The sequence below is a fragment of the Protopterus annectens genome, chromosome 1.part0, assembly GCF_019279795.1.
Source record: "Protopterus annectens isolate FY-2018-M chromosome 1.part0, PAN1.0, whole genome shotgun sequence".
Taxonomy (NCBI): domain Eukaryota; kingdom Metazoa; phylum Chordata; order Ceratodontiformes; family Protopteridae; genus Protopterus; species Protopterus annectens.
The window spans coordinates 1,057,630,450-1,057,657,823 of record NC_056725.1 but is presented as its reverse complement, the minus strand read 5'-3'; the positions used below and the strand labels follow the sequence as shown (position 1 = coordinate 1,057,657,823).

The 27,374-nt window shown below is 37.6% G+C and overlaps 1 protein-coding gene across 1 annotated transcript in view; it reads left to right on the top strand.

Moving 5' to 3' along the window:
- LOC122799665 overlaps positions 1–27,374 on the top strand; it is a 1,990,791-nt gene that overhangs the window by 361,143 nt on the left and 1,602,274 nt on the right. The window contains exon 8 of the mRNA XM_044068913.1: positions 6,093–6,194. Within this exon, the coding sequence (XP_043924848.1) occupies positions 6,093–6,194 (102 nt within the window). The remainder of the gene's footprint in view (positions 1–6,092; positions 6,195–27,374) is intronic.

Below are 27,374 nucleotides of genomic sequence, written 5' to 3'. Positions count from 1 at the left end.
ACTCAGCAGCTCTTTTCTAAGGCCAACCTCAGGCTTCACAAGATTATATCTAGTAGTAAGCAGGTGTTGAAGGTCTTCCATCGACATGACTGAGCAAAGGATTTGAAAGATTTAGATCTAGGAGTGAATATGCCATCTATGCAAAGGAATCTTGAGTTACACTAGGATGTGATATCAGATGCACTCGCATTCCAAGTCTTGGATGTTAAAAAGCCATTCACCAGATGTGGAGTCCTATCTTAAGTGAATAGCTTATATGACCCACTAGGCTTCATCACCCCAGTTACCATACAAGGAAGAGCTATTCTACAGTAGCTCACTGAAAGGGAAAGAGACTGGGATGCTCCATTACCTGTAAGTTTACAACCAAAGTGGGAAAAGTGGAAGAAATCCTTGAAGGCTTTAGAACAGCTCTGCATCCCATGTTGCTACTTTCCCAACTCACTTATAGGATGTCAAAGGAAAGAAATCCATATTTTTCTGATGCATCCACAGAAGCTATAGCTGTCAGGGCCTGTCTCAAGGTAACTGACTGTAGGTCACCCCCATATAGGTTTTTTGTTGGTCCTATGCAGACCACGTTAAGGCCCTATCCCTGTATTCTGTCTCCTACAGGCTTTTGAGGGGAGATCTATGCCTGGCATACAGGGTATTGTCAGACCCCACTCTGATGGACCTCTTGCATGTCCACAAAACAACCAGCACCAAAATTACCCTTTCTAAAGACTTAAACCTTGCCTGTGATATAAATAGAACCTGCTGGAGAGATGGGTATGTATCCCAGAGACTACCTCATCTATGGAACAGGCTCTCCATCCACGTGAAGATGAGTTCCTCCCTAACCCAATTCAAGTGCAACTTGGACAATTGGATGAGGAATTAAAAATTCATCCCTGGTTTGACACCCATGTCTCTAATGGACACAGGAAACATATAAATGATTCATCTCCCAGCCCCTGCTTACACTTATCAAGGGTATCAGAACTTTTCAGAGATTTGGGATGCATGGCTAGGCTTAAAAAGGCTTATGAACCTATGAACCTATAAAGGCAAAACTGGGCCCAAGACCTGCATACACCATCCCATAGACTCAAATTATGTAGTGCAAGCTTGGCTGTGGAAATGGCTGACTTTCTACAGGATAAATTGGACATTAAAATTGATGCCATCAGGTTTTATACTGACAGCAAGATTGTCTTAGGCTACATATTCAATTACTCTAAAGGATTTTATGTATGTGTTTTGAACAAGGTAGAGCATATAAGGAAAACCAGCAAACCTGAGCAATGGCAATATATTCCAGCTAAACTAAACCCTGCAGATATTGCTACCGGGCCAGTCTCAGCTGCACTTTTGAACAAAACATCTTTATCAGGATCAGAATTCTTGATAATTCAATCTTCAGCAAGATCTACCATCTTATAAATCCAGACAGTGACCCTGAAATTCACTCTGAAGTAATTTCACTAAGCACTAATATTCATTCAGTCTTGTACTCTTGGACGTTGCTTCCAGCATTTCTCCTCTTTGTTGAAACTGATATGAACTTTGGGCCAATTAATTCCCATTGCCTGCTGTTTTCATAGAACAAACCAGCTGCAGAACTGCCATGTGTGAATGGCCACCTAATGTGTCTGAACTAGAACAAGCGAAGATGTTAATCTTACTACAGATAAAAGAAGAAATGAGATACCTTAGAAACAAAACACAGCTTTTCAAGGGAAGCCCTCTCTTCAGACTAAATCCCAGGATAGATGGCCATGACATGCTGAGGGTGGGTGGTCACTTGAATAAAGCAAACTTCCTTGGAAAGGAACAAAATCCTATGATAATCTCAAATAATCACCACCTGCTGCCTTACTCATTCATCATTTTCATGAACTAGTCAGGCACCAAGGAAGACACTTCACAGGGCTGCTGGTCTGTGGCTCATTGGTGCAAAAAGACAGATTACCACTATTATACACAAGTCTGCCAAGTGCCAAAAGTTAAGAGGTAGGCAACAGAAACAACAAATGGCTGACCTACCTATTGATAGATTGAGCAGACAGCCACCCTATTTTGGCCTTGATATTGTTGGGCCATGGTCAGTTGTAGCATGCAAGAGTCAAGGAGGTCTGGTCAACAATAAAAGATGGGCAGTGATGTTCGCCTGTTTAAGTGTACGAGCTGTTAATATTGAAGTAATTGAATCAATGGATACTTCCAGTCTTATTAATGCCCAAAGTTCTTTTCTATTAGAGGACCAGCGAAGGTGCAAAGGTCAGATTGTAGTACCAATTTTATAAAAGCATGCAAGGAGTTACAGATTGTCTCTAAAAGTATTGAAAATCATCTGCTAAGTCAGGGTTGTGAGTGAAAATTCAATCCACCTCATTCTTCGCACATGGGTGGTGCATGGGAAAGGATGGTTGGAACTGCAAGATAAATGCTGGATTTCATGCTACTCAATGTGAATTCTTGTCACGTAACCCACAAAATGCATACCACCTTCCTTGCTGAGGTAACTGCCCTAATCAACCCTAGACCATTACTTCCCATCTCTTTAGATGCAGAGTCTCCAGTCATTCTAATGCAGAGTCTCCAGTCATTCTAACTGCAGCTGCTTTGTTAACTCGGAAAACCGGAGCAATTTCCATACCTGCAAGAGTCTTTGATAACTGTGACCTTTACAGAAATCAGTGGAGATGTGCGCAACATCTCGCCAACTGCTTCTAGAAAAGATGGAAAACGGAGCACCTTAATCTACTACCAGACTGTAGAAAGTGGCAGACATACAGGCCTAACCTATAAGAAGGTGAGTTGGTCCTTCTGAAAGATTGGCAGGCACGTCATATACATTGGCCTATGGGTCTCATCACAAAAATTATTCCTAGTGATAACGGAAAAATCTGTAAGGTTGAAGCAAAAACTGCCAAAGTTGAAAATGTAAAGACTTTCTTCAGGCCACTTACCAAAATTGTCCTCCTCCTTTCACTGAGAAACTAATGTAATGTTTCAGTGTCTGGTGTAACTTGAACCTTTAGAAGCTGCATCATTTTAAGCAGTGAAGCACTTCCACATACTTTATTGAATTTAAAGAATTTTATCATGTGTATTGTTGGTTTCCTTTGCCTGTTCTTTTCCTTCCTTGACTTTCAGATTTAAGAGGACCAGCCTTATCCACACAGCAAGACTTTTTTGTACTGTAATATTAATGTTCGAAAATAATAGTGGTATCTGACAATACCAGATGGGGAGAGTGCCGCCATGGCAGGCTGTGTTCGAAATATAGTTTGATGTACTTGGTATGCTCCATCCTCTCCTTCCTACTTGTAATAATGGCACTTCATGGCCTCCTTTTCCTGTCTGTGATTTTTAGTTTCAGGTTTAATAGAAAGCTACAGTGTATCAGGTTTGTCAAATTATTGCCTTTTTACCTGCAATATAGTTATGGAAATATAGCTTTTATGCTTTGTATGCCTTCGCCTTCTTCGAAGTCTGCATTAAAGTGTATGGATTCTTATCCCATAACTATCTTGGTGAGTTAAACTATCTGTCTATATTTGTCCTTTTCTACTAATGGATGCTGCATACTCTGCACAGACCAGGTCTCAAAAGGCATGTGTTGCTTGCACAACAATCAGGGACAGAATAATAATAATAATTGTGCTTCCTAGTAAACCTAGGCATGAAACTATGCATCATATTCCACATGGAGACCATGTTGCTACTCTATTAAAGATACACTCAGGATGTGCATTATTTTTTTTCCTTCCTCACAGCTGACCTTTAGTTTCCACTAGCTCCTTTCCTCATTCACCATGTCTACCAGACCTGACGTAGCTTCCTCTGGCTTCAACACAACCCATGCCTGGGACCATTGAAGAGATTGAGGACACTGTTGCAGTTATGATATTGTTGTTGGGGGGCATGTCCTAACCTTTACTTCCCCTTGGAAACCTTGCAAGCACCATAATTGTTATGTCAGTCAGAGCTTGCTTGCTTCCACTCATGTGTGACCTCCAAACTAGCAGTATAGCTGCTTTTGCAGCATGGAGTTTGTCATGCTACTAAAACTGCTATTGCAGTGAACCTAGGCTGCGTATCTACCCCAGAATGGGTGATCCAACATCAGTCTTTTATTCCCGCCCTCCCTGTGCAGTCCCTGCAGCAACCATGCAGCTAGCTAAACACTGGTCATCTGAGTCACAGTAAGGGCTTTAACCCTCTGCACCACTGGGCCACTAGGATGAGTAGTATTTAGATAGTTTCTGAATTCAGAGTGAATTGCATTGTTTCCTCGAAGTTTAGTTGCTTTACTCTGAAAACAGTGCCTTGCTGTTTGAGTTTACCTTCACAGATATGAGCTGACTTAACTTGGCTGGTCGGGCTCCTTGCCATTCATTCAGAGGGTACCCTCATTCTCAGTTCTGGACATTATGGATTCTAATAAATTTTATACCAAAAAAATGGCAGTCTAATTCTGTGCAAAACAAGCAGCGAGTTTACAGATGGCATAGAGGAGAAAGAGACAAAAGTACTGTAAGAAACTGAGGACCAGGTACATCACTGTGATGAGTATTACCACTAAAGGAAAAGACCCTGGAGGAATATTGCCTTCATTTCTACTTCATAACTGCCTGATGCATTCTCATTTTATCGGTCACACATCTTTATCAACTTCTACTGCATTTCATCAGCACTGCAGGTTAACATTCAGAATTGAGATTTTTTTTTTATTTCTTTGCCTGTATTGAAGCAAGAAAACAAATGTATTACTGAGTGGGCTTGCTTTGATTCATATTAAGAGGGTATTATACATAACTTACTTAAGATTATTTGATGCTGTGAGTGACATTTAATTACTCATACATGGATTTTTTGGGGGGATGAGACTAACCTCTGTATACAAGAGTATTTATTAGAAGGATTAAAATAAGGGAGGAATATACCAACCTCTAAGGCCTAGGTTGATAAAATAGAATTTAAGATTGGGTAATGTGTGGACATCACTGGCAACTGGGGAGAAGGTAGGTGAAGATTTAAGAACAGTTTCAAGGAATATTATTTCATGGGCAGAATGCTTGGGCTTAAGAATACATGCACTGCAGGAGTCTGTGGTGGAATATAAATCTACAAATGAGGTTAATTGTTCTCGAGGTCATTAGAGAAAAGGTGAAGAACAGGAGAAGAAAGAGTACCTATTTCGGGCTATCTGCCACAGAGACAGACTTGATGGGCATTTTCCAAGGGCATTTGTAGGCACCTATATTATCTTTGTGCATAAATATTGGAAAGTACCAAAACATAGTAACCCTTAATTACTTGACTGAATATAAATTTGTATTTCAAATTATTAGCATTTTGACTTAAAATAATTTCTGCAGGGTATATCATCAGTATGGTAGATGACATCCAGTACATGAAAAATACTTAGAATGTAGTGATGCGCTAATAGTTTCAGTTTTACTACTTTGTGTTAGTGTACACTTTATTTCCTGCCATAAAACATATTTGTTCTGTCACTCCTTGTTCCACCTTAAGTACACATACACATTTTTCAAAGGAAAAGACTTATTTTAATTTTAACTTTAACATCTTGACCAAAGAAAACAGACAATGGCAAATAGGTTGAGGTACAAATGGGGTAAAGAACATTGTAAAAGAAAGAATAATAAAAACATTAATACAGTTAGCATATAACTGTAGAAATGCAGAGAAAAAGCCAAACTATTGACTACAGAATTGTAGAATCAAATAATAAAGGTTAGGGAATGCTGTGGTTTATTTAGACCTGGTTTATTAAACAATAATTTGTCCAAACTGACATGTTGAATTTGGATTTTGGTTAACACTGGTCCATGCTGAGAAGCCTCAGGGTTTGTTATTCTAGAGTTGAGCATGCAAGAGGTTTTACCCCTGTACAGGGATGTGTGACTCTCACAGACATGTTCATTTATCAGTAAGGTACCATTTCGGTCAGGTGATGTTGAATATATAGCATTTGGCAAAAAAACATTGGCAATAAACTATATACAACCTTGTGAGTACTAATCTTTGAAACATACTGTCACTAAGGTGTTTTCTTGATGTCATCTTGTTTTTAATAGATTAAGCCCAAAAAAGATCCCTGGCAACAGAAACTAATGACAAAGCTCCAGCAAGAGAAAAAGGTAGATGAGCTGCTTCGCCTTCAATCACAGTTCATGCAGGTAATCTTTAATGAGAGCAGGGAAATTACAGCATTAACTCTCGCTCTTTAATCATGTCAAGCTTTGTACTTAGATGTTTTAACTGTATATGTTGTATCAAGCCTCTGGATTAATCTTAGCTGTTCAGTAGACCCCTCTTTCAGAAAAGTAATGCTGTCTGCCTCAGTCCCTTACTACAAACATGCACCAGCAATAATCACCCATCGAGCCTTGGTGGCTACATTTGAGAATGCAATGGAGCTTGTATACCCTGAATACTTTTGTCAACATTTTATCAATCATAAACAAGACAGGTGGGTTTGCAGGCCTATACATTTGTATTAACGATGCATCTTTTCATTCTTTGCTCTAGAGTGGTTTATATTAGTCCTCATTGCAGTGTCATGCATCCTGATATCGAGGTGTCTATGGTACCATGCCTTTCCATTTAGTGTAGGACCTCAGTACATGCAGGTTTTGTGTCTTTTGAAAGGGGGAGTCATTTACTGGTTTAAGTTAAAGATCATGTTTAAATATTTTTCTTTACCTGGCAAAATTGCCAATGAATGGGCGGGAGAAGTAGCATTATCTTTGCATCCAGGGAATATGCCACAGAAATAAAAGCAATGATAATTTTAATATTTTAAAATAAAATCAAAAGGATATATTTCAGTGGGCAATTTACATGCAACCCATGTACAGTCATGCTATCATGCCATCACACCCAGCAGTGTAATGATGTGATTCTGTGGGCAGGTGTACTCAGCAGTAACCATGTTTGAGAGTTTCAAAAATTAAAACAAAATATAAAGCAAAGTCACACAATGGACACTCCAACAACAGTATTATTTAATGAATAATGCTGTTTGTTCTCTGATCCTGTTTTTGTTTTACATTATTACCTTTTTATTTTCTTACCAAAACATGTGCATGACTGCTTCCTGAGCAAAAAATCAAGAACCAGAAGAAATACCTACCTTCAAATGCATAGCAAGACATCTAGGCTTGTTTGCAATTGGAGTAGGTAGGTCTTTGGCAGAAAGAGAAGCAAGTCAACAAATATTTAAGTTTTAAAATTATTTTTTCCACTTGAACATAGGCAGGAGCCAGGACCAGATGCCATCTGCACCCATATCATTATCATCAGTTAACACAATTCACAGATGCATGCCTGGAAAAGTAAAAGCATATTAGCTATTAAACTACTTTAAAAGTCCTAGTTCTCGCATAAATGTACTACTTTATTTGAAAATAGGACCCAAATGGCTACTTTAAAACAGTGACAATAGGACCACTGACACAAGCAGAAACAGATTTGAAACCCACAGCCTAAAATACAACTGTTTTTTTATAATTTAAAATGTTAGAACTCTGCTCTGTTGGTTTTCAGAATTAGAAGTGAATTTCAGCAAACAGGGGCACTTGACCAATATTCTTTCACTTAGTGAAAAGCATCACTAACATGTTCTATACATACTTCTATAGGAGGCTGTTATGTTTTAACTCCTATCTACCAGTAGCTTGGCCGAAAAAAGGAAGAAACTCAAGTTTATGCTGTTCAGCTTCTGTTTACTTTAATTTTAACTGACTGGGAAGATAAAGGGAGACTCCTGGGATTCAAAGGGAAAGGGATGGTATGTCCTTAGACATATTCCCTCTCATAGTCCATCTTCTTTTAATTAAATGGTGCTTTCACACCCAGCCATGTCTCCATATAGCACCACACTTATTGATTCTGCCTTCCCTAATAATTCCAGTCTAGGCTGTACCCAAAAGTATGTTCTGGGTTGTCAGATGGTATGGTCAATATCTCCATGCACTGACAAAACTGACAAATTTTACTATACAGCTGAGCAGCTTGAACATGAGAAGCAGCAAATAGAATTTCTGTGGGAAGGCTTCTTTCACAGTGTTGCTAGAAATGATGTTTAATTATTAAATCAGTATAGTTTTAATGCACTGTTTACCTTTACAAAGCTTGTCACATTTGAATTCCTTCTCCTGGCTCTCTCCACAAATGGTAGCTGGAGTAAAAGCCACTGAGACAGGAAGTGGTGGCTATGTGTCATTATTTATTTAAACATGATTACAATGGCTGTGTCACTTGTCAGAATTTGCTAGGTGTTTGGTGCTTATTCCCTTTAATAGAAAGGTATATGTTTGTGTGTATGTATGTATGTACAGCTTAAAACAATTTCCTAAGATGAATACTGAAATGACTGCAAGTAATTAGTGTAGTGCAAAAGCCACATCTTTTATAGACATGCAGATCTTTACTTTCCTAACCCATCTATACTAAAGCAGTAAGACTTCCGTTTGGCAAACAGTGTAAGACTTGTGTTCATAGGAGTATCCATAAAAAGATGCACAAGTGGTTGAGGCTAGGGTAATAATTTTGTTTAGCTGGTTACGGCGGTTTAACAATTAATTGCTGTGATGATGTGAGGTAGAGCCAGCTATGCCAAAGAGAGTAGGGCAGTGCATGTGTAACATATGCCAGCATAGCTAGCTGGAGTATTTAAAGAATTATATGTCATTTGAATATTAAACTGATTTGTACAGATGCTTATGTTAAAAATGTATTTGTAAAATTACTTGTTTTAAAATGTATCAACAGTGGGTCCTGCTGGACAGAAAATAAATATACATGTATGTCAGACTGTATTGTAACTGATAAAATTTTTATATGTTAACAGAGGATGCTGGAAGGGAAGGAAAGGGGTTAAGCTCAGCCCAGCTTGCCTTAAGAAAAAAATAGCTTCAAATTAAATGACTTGGCTTAGGCCATAAAGATTTTATCTCACATGTCTGAATATAGCCAGAGAAGCAATGTCTGTTTTGGTATCCTGCTGTTATTGTCCTTAGTGGTGAACTAATTGCTACCTTGGGTGCCAGAGAATGGCTGGTTAGTCTGTACAGGAAGGATGAAAGTATTGAAATTGTTTTACAGTCTCCAGATGCTGGAGTAAGTCTTAGCAGGATTTTGTGTGTGTATTGTGACATGTGTACTAAATTCTGGCTCAATTTCCAGTAAGGAAGTAGTGTGGTAACCACAGAATCAGGTGAACAGATGTGATGTCATTCTGTAGCCAGCACTGAAATTGTATTTAGATAGTAAAGGATGTGACAAGGAACACTCAGCACTCTGATATTGGAATTGACACAACACACTCATCCACTTCAACTTGCTTTGCTCTAGCAGGTAAGTAGAGAATAGTAATTCTTCAGTCAGTTAGGAAAATATAGTGAGACTAGTTAAATATTGTTTTTCTGTATCTGTCTGAATCTTTCCATCTGTGTTGTTTTTATATTTCCTGTGAATTGAAACTCTGGTGTTTATTGTAAATAGGTATTCAGTATTTTCATATTTTCTATTTTATTATTTATTATTAAATATATCTAAACCTTTCATTGTGGCTGGTCTTTCAGAAAATATTTTGACCTTTGAGATTAATTGCATTTATTTGGGTGGCACTGTTACTTCATGCTCATGAAACTCTTGCCACTTGGTTAATACTACCATTTGTATAAGTATTAATTTTACTATGAGTAATTGGGTACCCTGGTAAAAGTCTTACAGTAGCTGGCTGGTGGCAGTGAATCTAACTTATAGTCTGGGTATGTGTGTGTGTGTGTGTGTGTGTGTGCGTGTGTGTGTGTGTGTGTGTGTGTATGAAAATCAAGTATCAAAGTGTGTGTGTGTGTGTGTGTGTGTGTGTGTGTGTGTGTGTGTGTGTATGTGTGTGTATCAGCTACTTGGAACAGGGACACGGAACACTGATTTCTGCAGAGAGAAAGGTAGAATCTTATTTTAGGCCTGGAGAGGAAATCTTGCTCAAGTCTGGAGTGTGCTCCCTGTGTGTTCTTAAGGGAAATTATGCTTGAGAGCTTTATCTGAAAATTCTTTGTGTATCCATTTTTGTTCTAAGTGAACATCCCCCACCAGTGTCAGTAGTGAGGATTGAGGCTCCTTAATTACTGGCCCATAGGAGGGACGTCACAATTGCTATTAGCTATTATGGGCTAAAAGGAAAGTAACAAGTGTGTTGCATCCTGAATTTGCCCTTTTTAAGCATTCTAACACCAATTAATAAAACCTATATTTCAACAGCATATCTCTGCCAGATTTCACAGCTGTAATCTTAAAATGTAATTCACTGCTCATACATATTATTAAAAAAATAAAACATAGACTGATTATTTTCTTTAATGTTGTAATAATTTATTACAACCATAGCACCGTTTTCATGTAGTATTGTCAGTTCAGTCATAAGCATAAGAAAATCTACTTTCATTTTGAGTGCAAGTTACTGTATAGGACTTCAGGTGACTGAATCGACATGTATATTGAAAGGCTAAGAACTCAGATTCAGCTGAAGACTTTGTGTTAAAATTATTTCTGTCTTTAACAAAAATAAGGTGAAATCAAGCCATGTTAATACCAGAAGTAGACTACATGGATCACAGCTGGGATTTACCTGCTGCCTTTAGAAGGAATTACTGGAAACACTACACACTTGTTAAATATATTTTTTCTGTACAATGAAAGTTGTACATATGCATGTTCTCTAAACAAGCAGTTGGTCTTCATTCATTTAGATGAAGCTACTCCAGTGCCCCCACTGCCACTGTTGGATGATTGTGATATTGCAGTAATTAGCTATGGTTTGTCTGCCCTTTCAGATGTCTATTGTTACTGGTGAGCAGTACCATTGGGCTTATATATTAAAAGGGCTGTGTGACACCCTACTTTTATCTCTGTTGGGTTTCAGAATTAAAGGTGAGTCTGAGCAAACAAGACACTTGACCAATATTCTGTCACTGACTAGCTTGTACCAGATGGATAGAAATGCATTTTACTTGGGCCCATGCTAGCACTTAATAAATTATAAAATGCATGTTAAGTACCTAGACACTGTCATAAACAGGCAAGATGGTTATCTTTTAACTATAGTTGCTGCAGTTCAGCTGCAGTGCAAGCCCACATTCAGCACTGACAAATGCTTCTTTGCAGACTCTTTCTGTTGCTCATTTCTACGTGTGTGTGTGTGTGTGTGTGTGTGTGTGTGTGTGTGTGTGTGTATGTGTATGTGTGTGACATGCTTGAGTAAGCCTATTCCACTTAGTGTACCCCACTCAGCTTTTTATATATTCCTAACATTTCTTAATTTTCACTTGTCTTATTTGTTCTGCATTTACTACTTCAGTAGTCTTGTTTACTTTTATTTATTTAAAATGGTGGCTCTGACCCACTAAGCTATTCACATATTTTCACTTTTCTTATTTTTCTACTTTTATTGCATATGCTAATCTTGTTTACCATTTTGTATTTACAGTGATAGCATTTTTCACTTACCATTTTTCTTGTTTTCTGCCTAGCTACAAATACCAATTACATTGTCTTCTTTTTGTTTATAAGACTGCCTAATCTACTGGCTCCCTATTGAAATGTTGATACTCAAAATCCTGAGCACAGAAAAGTAAAAAAAAAGTTTGAAAACACAGAGAAGAATGAATCTTGAAAAATCGATCTTTTTACAGGTGGGAAGCCCCACCCATCCCCAAAGTTTATATACCAACTCTGAGATTGCCATATCTCCGAGGAATGGGAATATTCTGAGAAATGGCATCTCAGACTTAGCATATACAAATCTGATCTTTCTGCCATTCAGTTTCTACATTTTGGGATTCGCTCTAGTGTGTCCTGACATTTCAAATGGTTACCGAATCTACTTCCTGTTTGTTTTTTTCTGCCGTACTGTGTGTGTACCAGCCTTGCTTCCTTAGCCCTGTAGTCATGCTGTATGTCTTAGCTGCCCTGTTCAGTGAGCACCTTATTTTACATCACCCTGCTACCCGTCACAAGCTCTGCATTTTAGTTTATCTGTCCATTTCACTCATAGCCTCCTTTTGCTTTGTCTCTGCTTCCAGGTATTATGCTTCTTGAACATTATGGCTGTAACAGTCTGTTAACTCTTCTTTCGATTATCCATTCAGCTTTAAACATATTGCTGTTTAATCCTTAAATTACCCAGCCACTTCTACTTCCCTCTGAGTTTTGCTATCTCATGGCTTCCTACCTGATACTGGATATCTGATGCATGTATGTTATCCATTTATAACGTTTATATATCTACATTAATTTCCATTAATGTTGGTAGGTGTATTATATCTTTCACATGTTCATTTGTCTTGCCAACATTGGATACATTGCATTCTGTTTGTCCCATATACCTTGCATTTGATTATTACTTGATTATTGTAGCTTTTCTCTCCAGGCCTCCACTGACAACAGGCCTTACCCAGCCAGACTATCTCAGCTAACAAACAAAGTGCAGACATCCAAAAGTCACATTTTAAAATTGTTGATTTAATTGAAGCAGAAACTTTTGTACAGGAGCATCATAATGTTGGCATGGTCCTAACCCTCTGAATTCCAGGATATCTTGTTACAGAGCCTGAATTGTAAACAATAGTACAACGGTATGGAAGACTTGCCCACCTGGTGTTTAAAGTTTCTACTTTGTAAGCAGGTACAGTGTTCTCTGTACTATCATATACTACAATGATGACACAAAGATAAAATTATTACAGTTAACTAATGAGTGCTAATGGGACATGAATGTCTGCTGCAACATTACAGACAATATCAAGGTCTTACTTTCCCAAACAAGTTACTAATGCTGCTTCTTTTATTGAAATGGCATGACCATCCAATGGCTACAGCTTCCTTTTTTAAATATATTCTACTACTAGAAGCTACTACTCTAAATAGTGCTTCCATTTGCAGAAAACCATGCTAGTCTGTGTTTGGTGATTATCTCATTACTTCCTTTAGAACTCTATGGTAATGCTAATTTTAGCAGCATAATTTCCATTGCCAGTAGGTTCGTTATTCAGGAATTTTCAAATAATCTTAACTTAGTAATGCAAAAGAAAGATGATGCTAAACATACATGTTACAATTACTACGTATGTCATTTTTTCCATAGATTTCCTTTCCTATAAACAATGTTCTAGAGTCATTCATCACCATGCTGCAACAAATTACTTGCTGTCATTGCCTTGACCAAAGAAATTAAACCCTTAATAATGATACAAATACTAATACTAAGAAACATTCACAGATTGCTCATTATTTCTCTTTCTACTTTGCTTACCTGTGAGAAGTGGGATCTGTCATCTCAGTGAAATGATTGTTGATATGGCCTCATGGGAGCTGAGGACAAAATATATATATATATATATATATATATATATATATATATATATATATATATATATATATATATATATATACACACACACACACACACACACACACACACACACACACACACACACACACACATCTGAGAGCAAAAAGGTTAAAATACAGTACTGTGGCCATTTGTTCTTTCACTTTCTCCACAATGCAAAATCAGAAGAGCACATAGAGTGACCATTTTTTGTGAGGTAGGAAAGCAGTCTGGGTTTGAAAGCACAGAGCAGTTATATGATCACTGTTGAATGACCTTTGATATGGCTTGTCTAATAGCAGTTTTTATTTTCAACAGTTTCAGGAAGGATACTGAAACCACTGTTTTTTTTTCATTTTCTTCACAATTAGGCATAAGAAATGCCATGAAAGTGGTTATCATCTTGTGTACTAATTGTGTTAAAGCAGAGTGCTGTGAGCTCCTTGTGAAACAATCACTGACATAGTTTGTTGAGGAGGCATTGCATATATATCTGAGAACAATAAGTTAAAATACACTAGGGTGATTATTTTACTTTCCTCACAATCATACATCACGGATGTATCATCACAGAAGGTAGCTATGCTTGGTGATGGGGTGAGGATGCATGATGTACATGAAAACACAGAAAAATGACATAATCACTGTTGAATGATTATTGATATGGCTGTTCAGGAGGGCACAGTATGTGTCCATGTGAAGTAAATTACTAAAACCACTATCTTTACGTTTCTTTACACTGAGACATAGGTTATGTGCACATAAAATATCTATCATATTTTTGTAGTTAAGTTGTGTATGAAAGCAAAGGGCAAGTTCATGGTCACTCTTAAATCATTCATAGCCATAGTGCCTATTGTGTACTTCCAGATAACACTAATAGCTCTTTGTGGCTTTGTTAATTAAGTGACTTACTAATAATAGGCAATATTAGAAAGCAAAATGAGTTATTAACAAAATGACACCAAGATTGTCAATCAGCAATATCCTGCAGTAGAGAAATTAATCACTGCTTGTCACTTATTATTCATATTTTCATATATATGTTCCTATTTTCATGACTGAGAGACCTACATATTGCTGAGGTGCATGCTGTGAATGCCATAGTGGGAGACAGCAGAATTCATTGTCAGTTTACATTTCAGTCACACTGTGCTGGGGATATTGCTAGTTTTATGCTACTAATTATAAAAAATAGCAATATTTCCATAGGTACTTAACTTAATATTTCAAGAACCAAAGGACTTTTAAACTATTATATGACATCAAATGAAACCCTGGATGTTGTTGAAGAAAACATATTTGCACAGCAAATAGCACATTTTGAGAGATATTTAACATTATCTATATTGCTAATTATGCAATTAAGCATATATGTCCCTAATTTTTTGTAACCATCTTAAATGTATACTCAGAGAGGAATTTCTTACTGTCATATGAAAGCTTATTATTTGTTAACAAGTGTTCTAACAATATATGTCTAGATTGTATAGTATTCAAGATATGACAATTTGTGAAAGTTTAGCAAAGAATATAATTATGGGTTTATGTGTTATATTATATTATTTATGGAAAGACTGCATGCCCTGGCTACTGTCACTGTAAAGAATACTTACTGATAACATTGCTATTTGTACAGTTTTAGTGACGTTTATTGTTCACAAAATATATTTATATTTATTTACATTATACTTTTTAAACTGATTTTTCAGAAACTACTCTGGAGTGCAAGGATGTTTGTAGAGTGCTAGAGGTGTGACATTCTACACCACATAGGTGTTAATGGTCATGATATGGTTTAATGAGTAGATAGTGCTATGTCTGGAATGGTTAAAGTGCATGTCTTTGACCACTGTGTTTCTATAACATCTTCAGGGTGTTCCTCAGATGTTAGTCAGTGAAAAAGTCCCTACTACCATTATTGAATGCTGTTTTGGGTCAGAGCCTTCCAGGTTTTATAAGGCAGACATCCCTTTGAAGAAAAAACAAAAAACTAAACATATTTATCCTGCCGTAAGGATCCACAGAATGACAGGCCTTCACTCAAGGTTTGTTTAGTGCTTTGATGGCAGTGAAACCTTCTCAGGGTGTTTCTGTTCCTACTCATCCTTGGTTTTCTTCTCCCCTTGGAAGACCCAGGAACAGGATTCCTCTGAGGAGGAGTTGGATTCAGATAAGGAATCCCTTGCTTACTCTTTTCAATTTCCTTCTCCTTTGGACTATGGGTCAGAGGAATAGGAATCTACCAGTTCTGATACTCCCTTTGAAGAAATTTCTTTTGGGTCCACATCTCCAGGATGATGGAGCTCTTTAAATGGGATTGTGCTCAGCTCTCTGAGATTCATAAGAGGTACTATGCGTTTCTGCAGTTGGAATCTCCTAAACCTGTGGCTGTTCCTCCTGTTTTGGCTGCTTTGCTGGATGTATTTTCCATGCCTCTAAAGCTGTAGACTTTCAGCCCCCTGCTCTCAAGAAACCTGGGTGCCTGAGGACTGCACATTTTTGTACAAGTGTCCTGCTGATGATGATTTAGTGGTGTCTGTAGCCTCTGAAAAGCCTTTGAACTTGCTTCCTTTGCTCATATTTCTGCCTTCTAGTATAGATAGCAGAACCATGGATAGGCTAGCAAAGAAGATTTACACCTTGGCTACATTGGCTTTTAGGGCTATTAATTATCAGACCCAGATGTCCAGGTATGTGTTGGCTCTCCTATCTCATGCTTGTCAGGTTATATCTGATCTTCCAAACTCGGAGGGTAAAACCTCTGCTCTCTCCATGTTAGGGACTTCCTCCCAGGTGGCTCATCATTCCATCAAGTGTAGTTATGATGCAGCAGATGCTTCTTCTTCTTCTAGAGCTGCTGCTTTTGGGTCTGTGATGAGGAAGTATTCTTGGCTTTAGCTTCAGCCTTTGCCTGGTGATATCAAGGCTAAGTTGATGGATGCCCTCTTGATAGTAAACACTTGTTTGGTGAAGCTGCTGCTGCTTTAAGTCCCTTCAGGATAAGGGAAAGGCTTTACAAGAACTGAAACGTGTTTCTTTCTCCTGTTCCTAAATTTCAGAGAAGCTACCCCAATACGCCAGCCTTTGTTTAAAGGCAATCTTGCCCTCATCCTAAGGGCAAAAAGGTTGGCAAGTGGGCTCCTCCTGCTAGGGCTACTTAGGTTTTAGACCTCAGAAGTCTTCCTGTCCAGATAAACCAAATGCTGGCTGACTGTCCTATTCTTCCCAGCCATTTTTTCTTTCTCTTCATCTCTTTCTCCCTCTCTCTTCTTGTTTAGCTGCAGATTACTCTGGATTCCTGGGTTCTATCCTCTATTCACCAGGGGTATTTCATGGTATGGAAATCCCTTCTCGCTTTTATGGGTATTCATCAGCCCCTCTAGGAACAAGTCTCTTTTTCACAGATGTGCTTTGGGACTTTTTGACTCAGTACTATTCAAGAGGTGCCTGTGCCCAAAGGGGGAGGGAGTTTTACTCCAAAATGTTTCTAATATCCAGAAAGGGTACTTGATCAATTCTAGAATCTCTCATCTAAACACTTTTCTGAAGGTGCCCACTTTTTGAATGTTCTCCCTTAGTCTTTGTTCCCTTTTCTGCTTCCTCAGCCTTATATGGTGTCACTGGATCTCAAGGATGCTTATCTCCATATTCCTATCCATCCCCTTTTCAGGAAGTTTTTGCATTTCTTTGTTGCTTACTGGTATTTTCAGTTCTCAGCTTTGCCCTGTGCACTTTCTACTTCCCCAACGGTATTCACTAAATGCCTCGCTCCTATGATGGCTTTTTGCAGGCTTCAGGGGATCCAAGTATTTCCCTATTTGGATGACCTGCTGCTTCAGGGATCTTCTCCATAGAGCCTACTGGAAAATCACCATTTTGCCATTTTTCTTCTTCAGAGACTGGGTTTTGCAATAAACGTCCAAAAGTCTTTTCTGGCTCCTTCTCAGGACCATGTTTTTCTGGGTTGCAGGATTCAGATGGTGCCTTTGCTGGTATCCCTGCCTTCTCCCAAGGCCTTGACCCTCATCTCCTTCTTTCAATCTTCTTCTTCTTCCTCTGGGTTCCATTACAGCTAGGGAGTTTCTGAGAGCTCTGGGTTTCATGCCATCCACCATCCCTATGCTGCCTCTAGCCAAACTTCACATGAGGAAGTTTCAGTGGTTCCTGAATTCACTTTGGCTACAACATGCTCATCCCCTAGAATTTGTAGTTCCTCTTCTACCTTGTGTCAAGAAGGAGGTCCACTGGTGGATCCAGCTGTTGTCCCTAAATCCAGGGCTCCCTTTTTATCCCCCTCTACCCTCTCAGGAGCTGTTCACGGATGCTTCAGACATGGGATGGGGAGCAGCTTTTGGCTTCCTAATGGTGCAGAGGATCTGGTCTCCTCTTCAACAGAAGGGGCACATCAATGTCAAAGAGATGAGAGCTAGCTAGTTTTCTTCAATGTACAGAAGAAAACAACATACCACTATTTCTCATTTCTTTCTTCAGCTCCATTTTTTTAATGCTGACAACTTGAAGTAAAAAGATTCATAAAGCCACCATATTAAATGTCCACAAGATGCCAGGGAAGTTGTTTTCTAGCACAACCTCTAGAAAAAGAAAATAAACCTATAGGGTTTCTATCGATAGTGGGCGTTATGACTGGACTATAATGAAAATAAAGCTACTTGCTGTGCCCTATTTTTTAATCACTTGTTTCTTTTCACCTTACATAAAGAATTTATTTCATTTATTGGTGAACTTGGATATTAAAATAGTTTTTCAGCTCATTTCGCCTTCTTGGTGTACTGAGCTGCTGTTAGTTTCAATTTGTGGAATGCCCCTGGGATAAACCCAGCTGAAGTTCACTATAAAGTCATTCCAACACTAGGTAAAGGACATATATCCAATAAAATATGGTTTAGCCTTTGTATATTTTGGTTTTCAAGCAATTTCTTAATGCTTTTGTCTTAATTTACTGATTACAACATGGCGCTGTTGGTCTTTCTCTTAAATATAGTGACCTTTGCATGTAACTTTGGTTAACATTATTGTCTGTCCACATGCACATTAAAATGGATTGTAGTAGTGCTTTTCAAAGTGTGCAAAGGATCCTGTCGGTATACATCTGTCACAAATAATTCAGTATTAGCCACATTGTTTATTATCCCAGTGCTATTTAGTTTTCTTTTAGTAAGTAACATGAAATGTTTACAATCTTATCTTGGAAGATTCACAACCTGTTGAGTCTCATTACAGTATACTGGATAGTTACAGATATAAATCAAATTATTTTTGTTTCTGGGACATTAAGGTAATAATCAGACCACCAAGACTGGTCAGACAGTAGTATTAAGGAATCTTTTATTTTTCTGTTTACAAAAAAGGCAGAATGATAGAATCCTAAACTTAACTCTAGAAACTCTAATTTGAACTTTGAGATAATGTTGGACATGGAATTTCATCTTAACATAATCAAGGCAACCTAAGACTAATAGACTTACAATGGTCTTCCTTTCATAAGACATGCAACTAACAAAAAATAGTGAACATTATTGAAGGCTGGCAAATTCTGACGTGTCAAAGGAGCAAGATCTCTGTGTCATTTGATTCCAGAAAAAAGCTAAGCCCCCCTCAAATGTTTACTGATGCATTTTTGAAAACATACATGCTTATAATGTTTCCTTTAACCAAGTTTGCAGACTACTCCCTTCCACACTTTTCATATGTCTCTACTGATAAATTGAATGAATATGCATACCATAACAGCTATTTTCATCTCTCAAAGTCCCTGCTCTATCCTATATTTATTTCAGTTTCTTGGACGTTTCTTGCAAAAACATTGGCCATTCAGTTACTACTAGGACTGCTCAAAGTTGTAAAAGAGAGGCTCACTCAGGAAGCTGTTCTAAAGCATTCTTAAGGATAATCCACCATTTGTAACCTCAGTTCTGTAATGAAACACATTAAAGGTAGATCTGAGAAAGTCTGCTACCAGTTATGCTAATATATTCATGAATTGTATTGAAGAACAGCATATTTATTATTCAGGTTTTCATGACAGCATAACTTTTTTGCTAGTTATATAGTTGATGTATGTTTTATATTCCTGAAGCTCAAGCACTTTATTTTGAATTCTTAGCACAATTAAATTCTAACAATTTTGGTATTTCAGTTGTATGACACTTTGGGAACATTTTTATAGATGTGTATTTAAATATATTGTTTGGGAAATGTGTCACTTCCATATATAGGAAAGTTATGGGCTACTAGTCATCATCTTCCTTGTTTACTGAAATTGTTGCCTAAATATGAATTTATTCAAACAGCAGATTTATATAGCACTGCTTTAATTTGTCAGAATGAAGTTGGAAATAATTACAGGCAAATCTGTTGACAGAGGGTTTTGGCCACACATATGGGTGGCTGCGGTGGTGCAGTGGTTAGGGTTGCTAGCTCCCAGCAAGAGGTTCTCCAGTTTGATTCTTGGCTGGAGTGCCTTCTGTGTGGAGTCTGTGTGTCCTCCCTGTGGTCATATGGGTTTCCTCTGCAAGCTTTGGTTTCCTCTCACATTCCAAAGACATGCAGTAGGTGGATCTGACACTCTAAATTGGCTGTAGGTGAGAGTGTGTGCGAGTGAGTGATACAAATGAACTACCACGGCAGGACTAGCCACCTGGCGGTGTAAACCTTGGCTCGAAATGATTGTCACTGCTGAAGTGGCACCCGAACCTCATGTGCAAAATGGGAAAAGGGGTTGAGGATGGATGGATATCTTTAGCCCTGAGAACTGTTTTAGCCTCCAAGTGTAATCGAAAGTGATGTGACTCTGCTGGTTTTGAAGAAATTCCAGAGCATAGTAATTCAATCCATTTTGTTACTAATGTACAGGTGTTTCCTGCCCCATAGTTGAGATAGTTAAAAAAACACATTTATTTTTATTTATTTATTTTACATTTGTTTACCAGGAAAGTCTAACTGGGATAAGATCCATTTTCAGTGGAGGCCCAGGGAGAAAAGCTCTACATAAAGAGATTATACAAAACTTATACAAAAAAATATATAAAACTTATACAAGAAATTATACAAGATTTACAGTACTACAAAAATTACATTTTAGGCTATTATAGCTGACATTCGTATTATACAATCATCTGATATAATTCCTTATTGTAGTATAGACATTGTAGTTTCCCAAAGTAAGCTGAGGAAGAGTTTGTAGGGGGAAATTGGATAAAAAAGGATGAGGTTAGAGATTATCCAGACATGAGAGAGAGAGCATAGACTATGAGGTTGTCTGGGAAGAAGAAATAGTAAGACCAGAAGCTATTAAAAATTGTTAGCCTGGAGTAGTACAGGAACAAAGCCAGGTGCCATTAAGATAATTTTTAAGAATCTTTTTGAATTGGTTGGTATTTGTGTTGGTTTTGATACTGTGAGGTAGTGAATTCCACCTTGTTGCTACATGATGAGAAAATAGCAAATCCCCTGCTGTATTAGTGGATTTGGGCACTTGCAGTAGAGATTTATTTATTGAGAGAAGACTTCGATTTGAGATATGGGGCTGGAGAATATTTAGAAGAGCAGGGTTTTTTTCAGGTTGATATACTAGTTTGTATGCCAAGGTTAATTGGTTATACGATAGAAGTTGTGGGAATTCTAACCAGGAAAGTTTTTTAAGGAGTGACAGTGGTGGGTATGATCTGGGCAGTCAGGTGCAAATTTTGCCATTTTATTGTACTATGTTTCAGGTTTAATTAAATCTATTTTTTAAGGTTGATGAGAACTGGAGAAGCATACAGAAGTGGTAATAGAAGATGGGTTCTAGCAGTGATAACCCTAGAAGTGCTATTTAGATACTTTTTATTTCTGTAGAGAGTACCCATTTTTGTAAACTTTCTTAATTGTTTGTGCTATATGTAGGTCAAATCTTAGGTTATTATCTATTATTACACCTAGTAGTTTTGTCTGTGAATCGGCATTAATTTTAGTATTATTCCTAGCTGTAATGTAGAAGGTGCTGAGTGGAGGAGAGGCTCTTGGGAGTTGGAAGATCATCAGTTCTGTTTTATTGGTGTTGAGTATGGGCTGATGGTTAGAGAACCATAGCTCAGTATTTGAGAATGATTTTTGGGTTATATCATGGAGGTGTTGCAGGTTATTAGCAGCACATATAAGTGTTGTGTCATCTGCATATTGAATAGTTGAAGCCAGTGGGGTAGCACTTTGGAGGTTGTTTGTAAAAATATTGTAGAGTAGCGGCCCAAGAACTGAACCTTGAGGTACTCCTAGTGTGATACAAAGAGGAGGGGATAGGACATTAAGCCAGTTTACAGATTGTTGACACTGCTGTAGATAGCTTAGAATCCATTGACTTGCAAAGGGGCCGACATTCAATTTGCAGAGTGTATTTAATAGTTTGGGGTGGGAGACAGTATCAAAGGCCTTGGACATGTCTAGAAAGACAGCAGAGACTATTTTACCATTGTTTCTGAGTTGGTTGATGGTATTGGTGAAATTGAGCAGTGCAGTTGTCCACAATTTCTTATGGAGTATCCTCTAGTCTGATGGATAGAATTGTTTTTAGTAAACTGGATGTGCATGAATCATTGAGGTTGGTGTTACTTATACCTGTCAACCTCTTAGAGCAAGATATCTGGACAAAGCCATAAATAATGGGGGGAACAAAGGCCCAAAAATAGGGGTGCTTTTTAAATATCGCTCTTAGAAACTTAGAAAATTGATAGAATAACAGGTTTTGCATTAGCATGAATTTTCTGAAAGGTATGACGTCTTAAACTGAAATATCTGTCATTATTTTCTGACTTCAGGCCTCAATGATTTGCCAGTGATTTATCAGAAAACCACAATTTTATGAGAAACAGACAAAAAAATATGAGTCAAAAATCTGGACATTCTGCGAATACCTGTACAGTTGAGAGGTATGCATGTTACTCCTTAAATTTTTTGCCTCTAAGTACTTTTCTTTGTTCTGGCTTTAAGGTTTGTAAATATGCTACTCTGAAGTGTTATGGATTCATGTTGGCAAGTAAAGCAACATTGTACTTGTTTATCTTCTGTGGTTGTTATTGTGTGCACTTGTTTTTTCTTTTACACTGGTAAAACTGGTTTGCCAGTAAAGTTTAAAATTATGGATCATCTAAAGTATTCAAAAATAAAAATATGGACTTACTGTCTTTGGACATATCACAATGGAAATCTTGATTTGTTACATTTTTTTATAAAGCAAGTACCTTTGAATGTTGAATATACTCAACAATTTAGGCAAAAATATTGGATAAGATGCAACTGCATATATTTTACAGTTTAAAATGGCATTTTATGGGTTAAATACAGATATTCCTTGAAATGCTTGTATATAGATTAATTATTTTATGTATGGTTATGTTACAGGTTTTAATAATGTTGATTTCAATGTATTTCTAACCTTTGTGTAGAGTTTAAGAACTCAAGATGCTAGGCGATTAAACCTTTTTTTGCTGACGCTTCTGATGTTAGCTTTTTTTATTAATCTCAGTGGGTTTGTTTATTGGTTCTAAGAAGTTTGAAACAAAAGAAATTTGAAACAATACATTATGTACCCACTCACTTCTGTCTGGGTGAGGGGGAGGGAAATGTGGATCGGGGGTCCATGAACCATTAATGTCTCCAGTTGGAGACTGGAGGACCTAATGGTTTCCTATGATTCTTGGGGTCAGGCACATTTTTATGGGCACTTCACTTGCAAAACTAAGTATAATCCCTTTCACTAAGGCCATTGCATACCCACTCCTTAAACACTACTGGACATTTGTAGAGAAAGTATTGAGCATTAAGGAAAAAAAAATCCCTTCTGATGGCTAATTGATTATACTAAGCCCAGCTGTACCACATTTGCCCTGAGTAGTAGCATGTACAATTTCAGCTCACCTCCAAGGCAGTCTGGACATAAAGAGTCTAAGGTGACAGTACTGATGAATACTACAGATGAAGAAGTCCTTCAGGTATTTAGCAGATGATTTATAAGAAAGGTTTCAGGCCCAGATAGCCCCAAAATAACCCGCAAAAAAAATTTCATATTTGTTTCTTGCTCTGATACTTTAACTCAGCTCTAATCAACTTTTATTATAATGCTTTTAACAAACCCCTTTACATTGCAAAATAATTTCTTGAAATTAATACGAGCAGTAAAGCAAAAATTTATGCATATATGCTAAATTTCAGTGAAATTTATTATTTAAGAACAATAAAAGGCAGATCTGAAGCTACAAAATAACTATTATAAAACTTCTGTAATATGAAATTTTAAACTTCAAATGAAAAGAGGAGTAGCACAGTGCTGCAACACTTAGTATTACTGCCTCACAGTCCTTGGTTCCACAATTTAGTTCTCAACTGGGATGCCTTATGTGCAGAGGCTGTGCATTCACACGTCCATGTTGTTTTTTGTCAGGAGGTCATGTATGTGCGCCATAGGTAAACTGATAATCCTCTAACTTGTCCATAAATTCGTGTTCAGTGAGTCAGTGTGTGTGTGTGTGTGTACGTGTCTGTGCGTGCATCCTGCAATGAGCTGGTGCCCTGTTTGACAACAGTTTCCTATGCCTTGCACCCGCTGAGGACTGGGGCATGCCCTGCCTTCCTTATCACCTTGTATTGGATTTAGCAGATCATCAGAGAAGTAATTATTCAAATAATAATATTTAAGTAAATAAGATTATATAAAATATTTCAACTAAAATATACTCAGCATACCCTACCCATATTGCATCATACATCACATAATGCAGTTTCTGTTTTGAAAGCTACTTTAAAAATAGACACTATGTACTTACTATAACACTGAATCTTTCTTATCCCTAGTTCATCCATTTCAAATTATGAGATGCCCACTGCCAGGTGGATCTGATCCAGTAATTGATCACCTCACCAAGTGCTCAGGCTACTTTTCTACTCCCATCATACACCTGTCCACTGTGTCTCCTCAGATCTAAGTTGCTGCCTAATTACTGGACTGGCACCCAAAGGAATTTGGGGATGGCAGTTTGAAACTTTGGGCTTCAGGGCAGGTCTTCTAGGCCCATCCAATTAGAGAAAATGTGACAGTTTGGAAGGGGATATGCAGGATAGGTGGGCAAAGTGGAAAGACTAGGGATAATGATCCAACATTCTGAAAAGTATGTAACAACTGTATCTTATTATACCATCTGTCCATTTCAAATTACAGGACAGATTCCCCAGCTACCTGCTTTCTTGGGTGGAATCATGACAAGATGTTGTTAAGAATGGCGGCCCAAAAAGAGGACGAGATTTGGAGATGATGTTCAGTTTATAATGTTTAGAGAAGGTGTGCAATGTAGTCCAAGTTACTGTTGTGTAAATACCATCGATTGAAGAAACCTTGAAGAAGGCTGTGGAAGCTGCCATGGATCTAGTAGAATGAGTTGTTCACTTTGTCCGTAAGGTTTTGTTTATTGGATTGATTTATTAAGTTATACAGTCTGAAAGCCATCTGGACAAGGCTGTTTTGAAGACTTTGATACCAACTTAGAGAGGTGCACAAGTAACAAAGAGTTGAGTGTCCTTCCTGATTGCTTTTGTTCTGCGTAAATAGAAATGTAACTGTCTGCGAACATCCGAGGTGTGAAGAGAGTACTCGGAATCAACCAAAAACATGCAGGGTAGACCAAGTGCATGGATTATACCAACTAGACCAATGTATATCCAAAAAGTAATCCAGCACAAGGAAAGGTAAATAAGTTATAGGCTTTATTGTGGCAAACTCCAATAAACAGCAAACCGGTTTCGGCTGAAAATTCAAGCCTTCCTCAGTGTAACAAAAAATTCCATTAGAGCACACCCTAGTGTCTGCTTATATATATATATGTGTGTATTAAAAGAGATACACCTAAAATAAAAATATACACATTCATTAGACAGAATCACCAAAACCAAAATTAACTTAATTCATTAAGGCCAAGTCTAAACAGAGCTCCCAACCTAATAATCCAGGAAGATTCATTATTATTTAATATTTCATGCCATCTAGCTTTGGAAGTTCTGTGCATCTAAATTTTGTCAATAATAGTAAAATTGAATTTCACAGTTTGGTGTATGGTAGTGTGTTTATAAAGAGCGTTGGAAGTCCTTTTAGTTCTACTCTCACTTAAGTGCTCGCTTATACGGTGTCTGAATGGATGTGACGTTTGTCCAACATAAAAAGATGAACATATACAAGTGGCCAAATAAATTAACCAGTCACTGCTGCAATTACCAAAAATCCTAAAATAATAATCCATAAAATAATGAAAAAATACCTGCTAGAAGTGTTTTACAAAGAAAATGTATTCCCAGCGTAAAACCTTAATCTTGTTCAAAGTAATACAGCATGTAAGGCATGATCCGTAGTCAATAAAAGAGCAAAACAAAAAAGTTAAAGTACAGTTTCTTCATAGCAGAATTTAAAAAAGTAACTAGTGTCATCTACTGGTCCCATTAAAATAGCAATAATAAAATGACTATTGAGCAAAGAGAATTAGAAGTAAAAAAAAAAAAAAGTTAAAAAAAGCTTGGTATAGATATAGTCACTGAAAAAATTTCGAAGATTTTCTCATTACATAACATTAATAATATTTACATATTAAATAATAAGTAAATTAACATTTATAAATTAAAATATTGAATAATATATTTAATTGCTATGTAAAATTCCTGATTAAAATATTAAGTATTACAATGGTATTTTTTTAATTTAATTGGTACACTGTGTATTTAATTTATGTGTGGTTGTTTATTTATTGCAAAACTGGGGTCAGATAGTCTGGGGTCAGATCATCCAGAGTCAGACTGTCCAGTAAATATTCTAGTAGACAATAAATGTAAATTTAAATATTAAAGTGTATACAGTTGCATTGGGAGTCCAACTGTCCTGCTTCCACTGGGGCAACTGGAGTGGAGAAGAGATCCAAGCTCTGAAGAGAAGCCATGATAGAAAAACTTTTCCATTTTCTCTTGTGGAGTTCGGTCATAGTTTCTTTTTGCAAGGCTGAGAGAATTTAGACAACTTTATTAGAATAAACTGGATCTGTGTTCATCAATGGAATTGGAGAAACCATGATGTTGATTTGAGGGAGCAGCTGTCTGGAAGATATTCACTGAATGGTTGGGAAAGCAGGTTGGGTTGTAGATCCAGAAAACAGGACTACTTCTTGAGATGAGGCTATGGCAAGGGGAGCCAAATTTGCATCGAGGATTTCTAATGTCTGCAGAGAGATGCTTTCTTGAGGAATTTCATTATTAATGGAAGAAGTTGAAGGGCATACAGAAGTCTAGGTGGCTACTGAAAGACCAGAGTGCTGCTGGGTGACTGTAACTGTGGAGGGATGAAGTTGGATTAGTTGCTGCATTTGGTGTTAGTGGGGGATGCAAAGAGACAGGAACAAGGCTATCCCAGCAGTGAAATACTATCCATGTTGGTGATGGGTTGAGAGATCACTTGTGAGGCATTAGAATTGACCTGTTGTTGATATACCTGACTATAAACATGTCTAAGTGTATAGTAATCAAATCCTGTGAAAGTTAGTCCTGGAAGTCTAGCAATGCTAGGAGGATTGCCATACTCTCCTAGATATTTTTTGTGAAGATTGGCTCATAGGTTGGACCATCTACCCTGGACCATTCTCCCCACAAAATGCTGCCCCCCCCCCCCAACAAGCACACACAAGAGACAATGCCTCCAAGGTCACTGTGGCCTTGGGAAGGGGCAAAGTAAAGGATCTTCCTATTGAGACAATAGGAGACTCCATCCACTACATTCATTTTTTTTTACAAAGCTAGGAGAGACTAACAGGATTATTCATGGTGTCTATTAGCTGAGACCATTTTATGGTCAGAGCCCACTACAGAACCCTCATGTGAAATCCTGAGTGAGGTACAAGAAGTATGGATGCTGCCATAAGGTCAAGGACTTCTAAGAAAA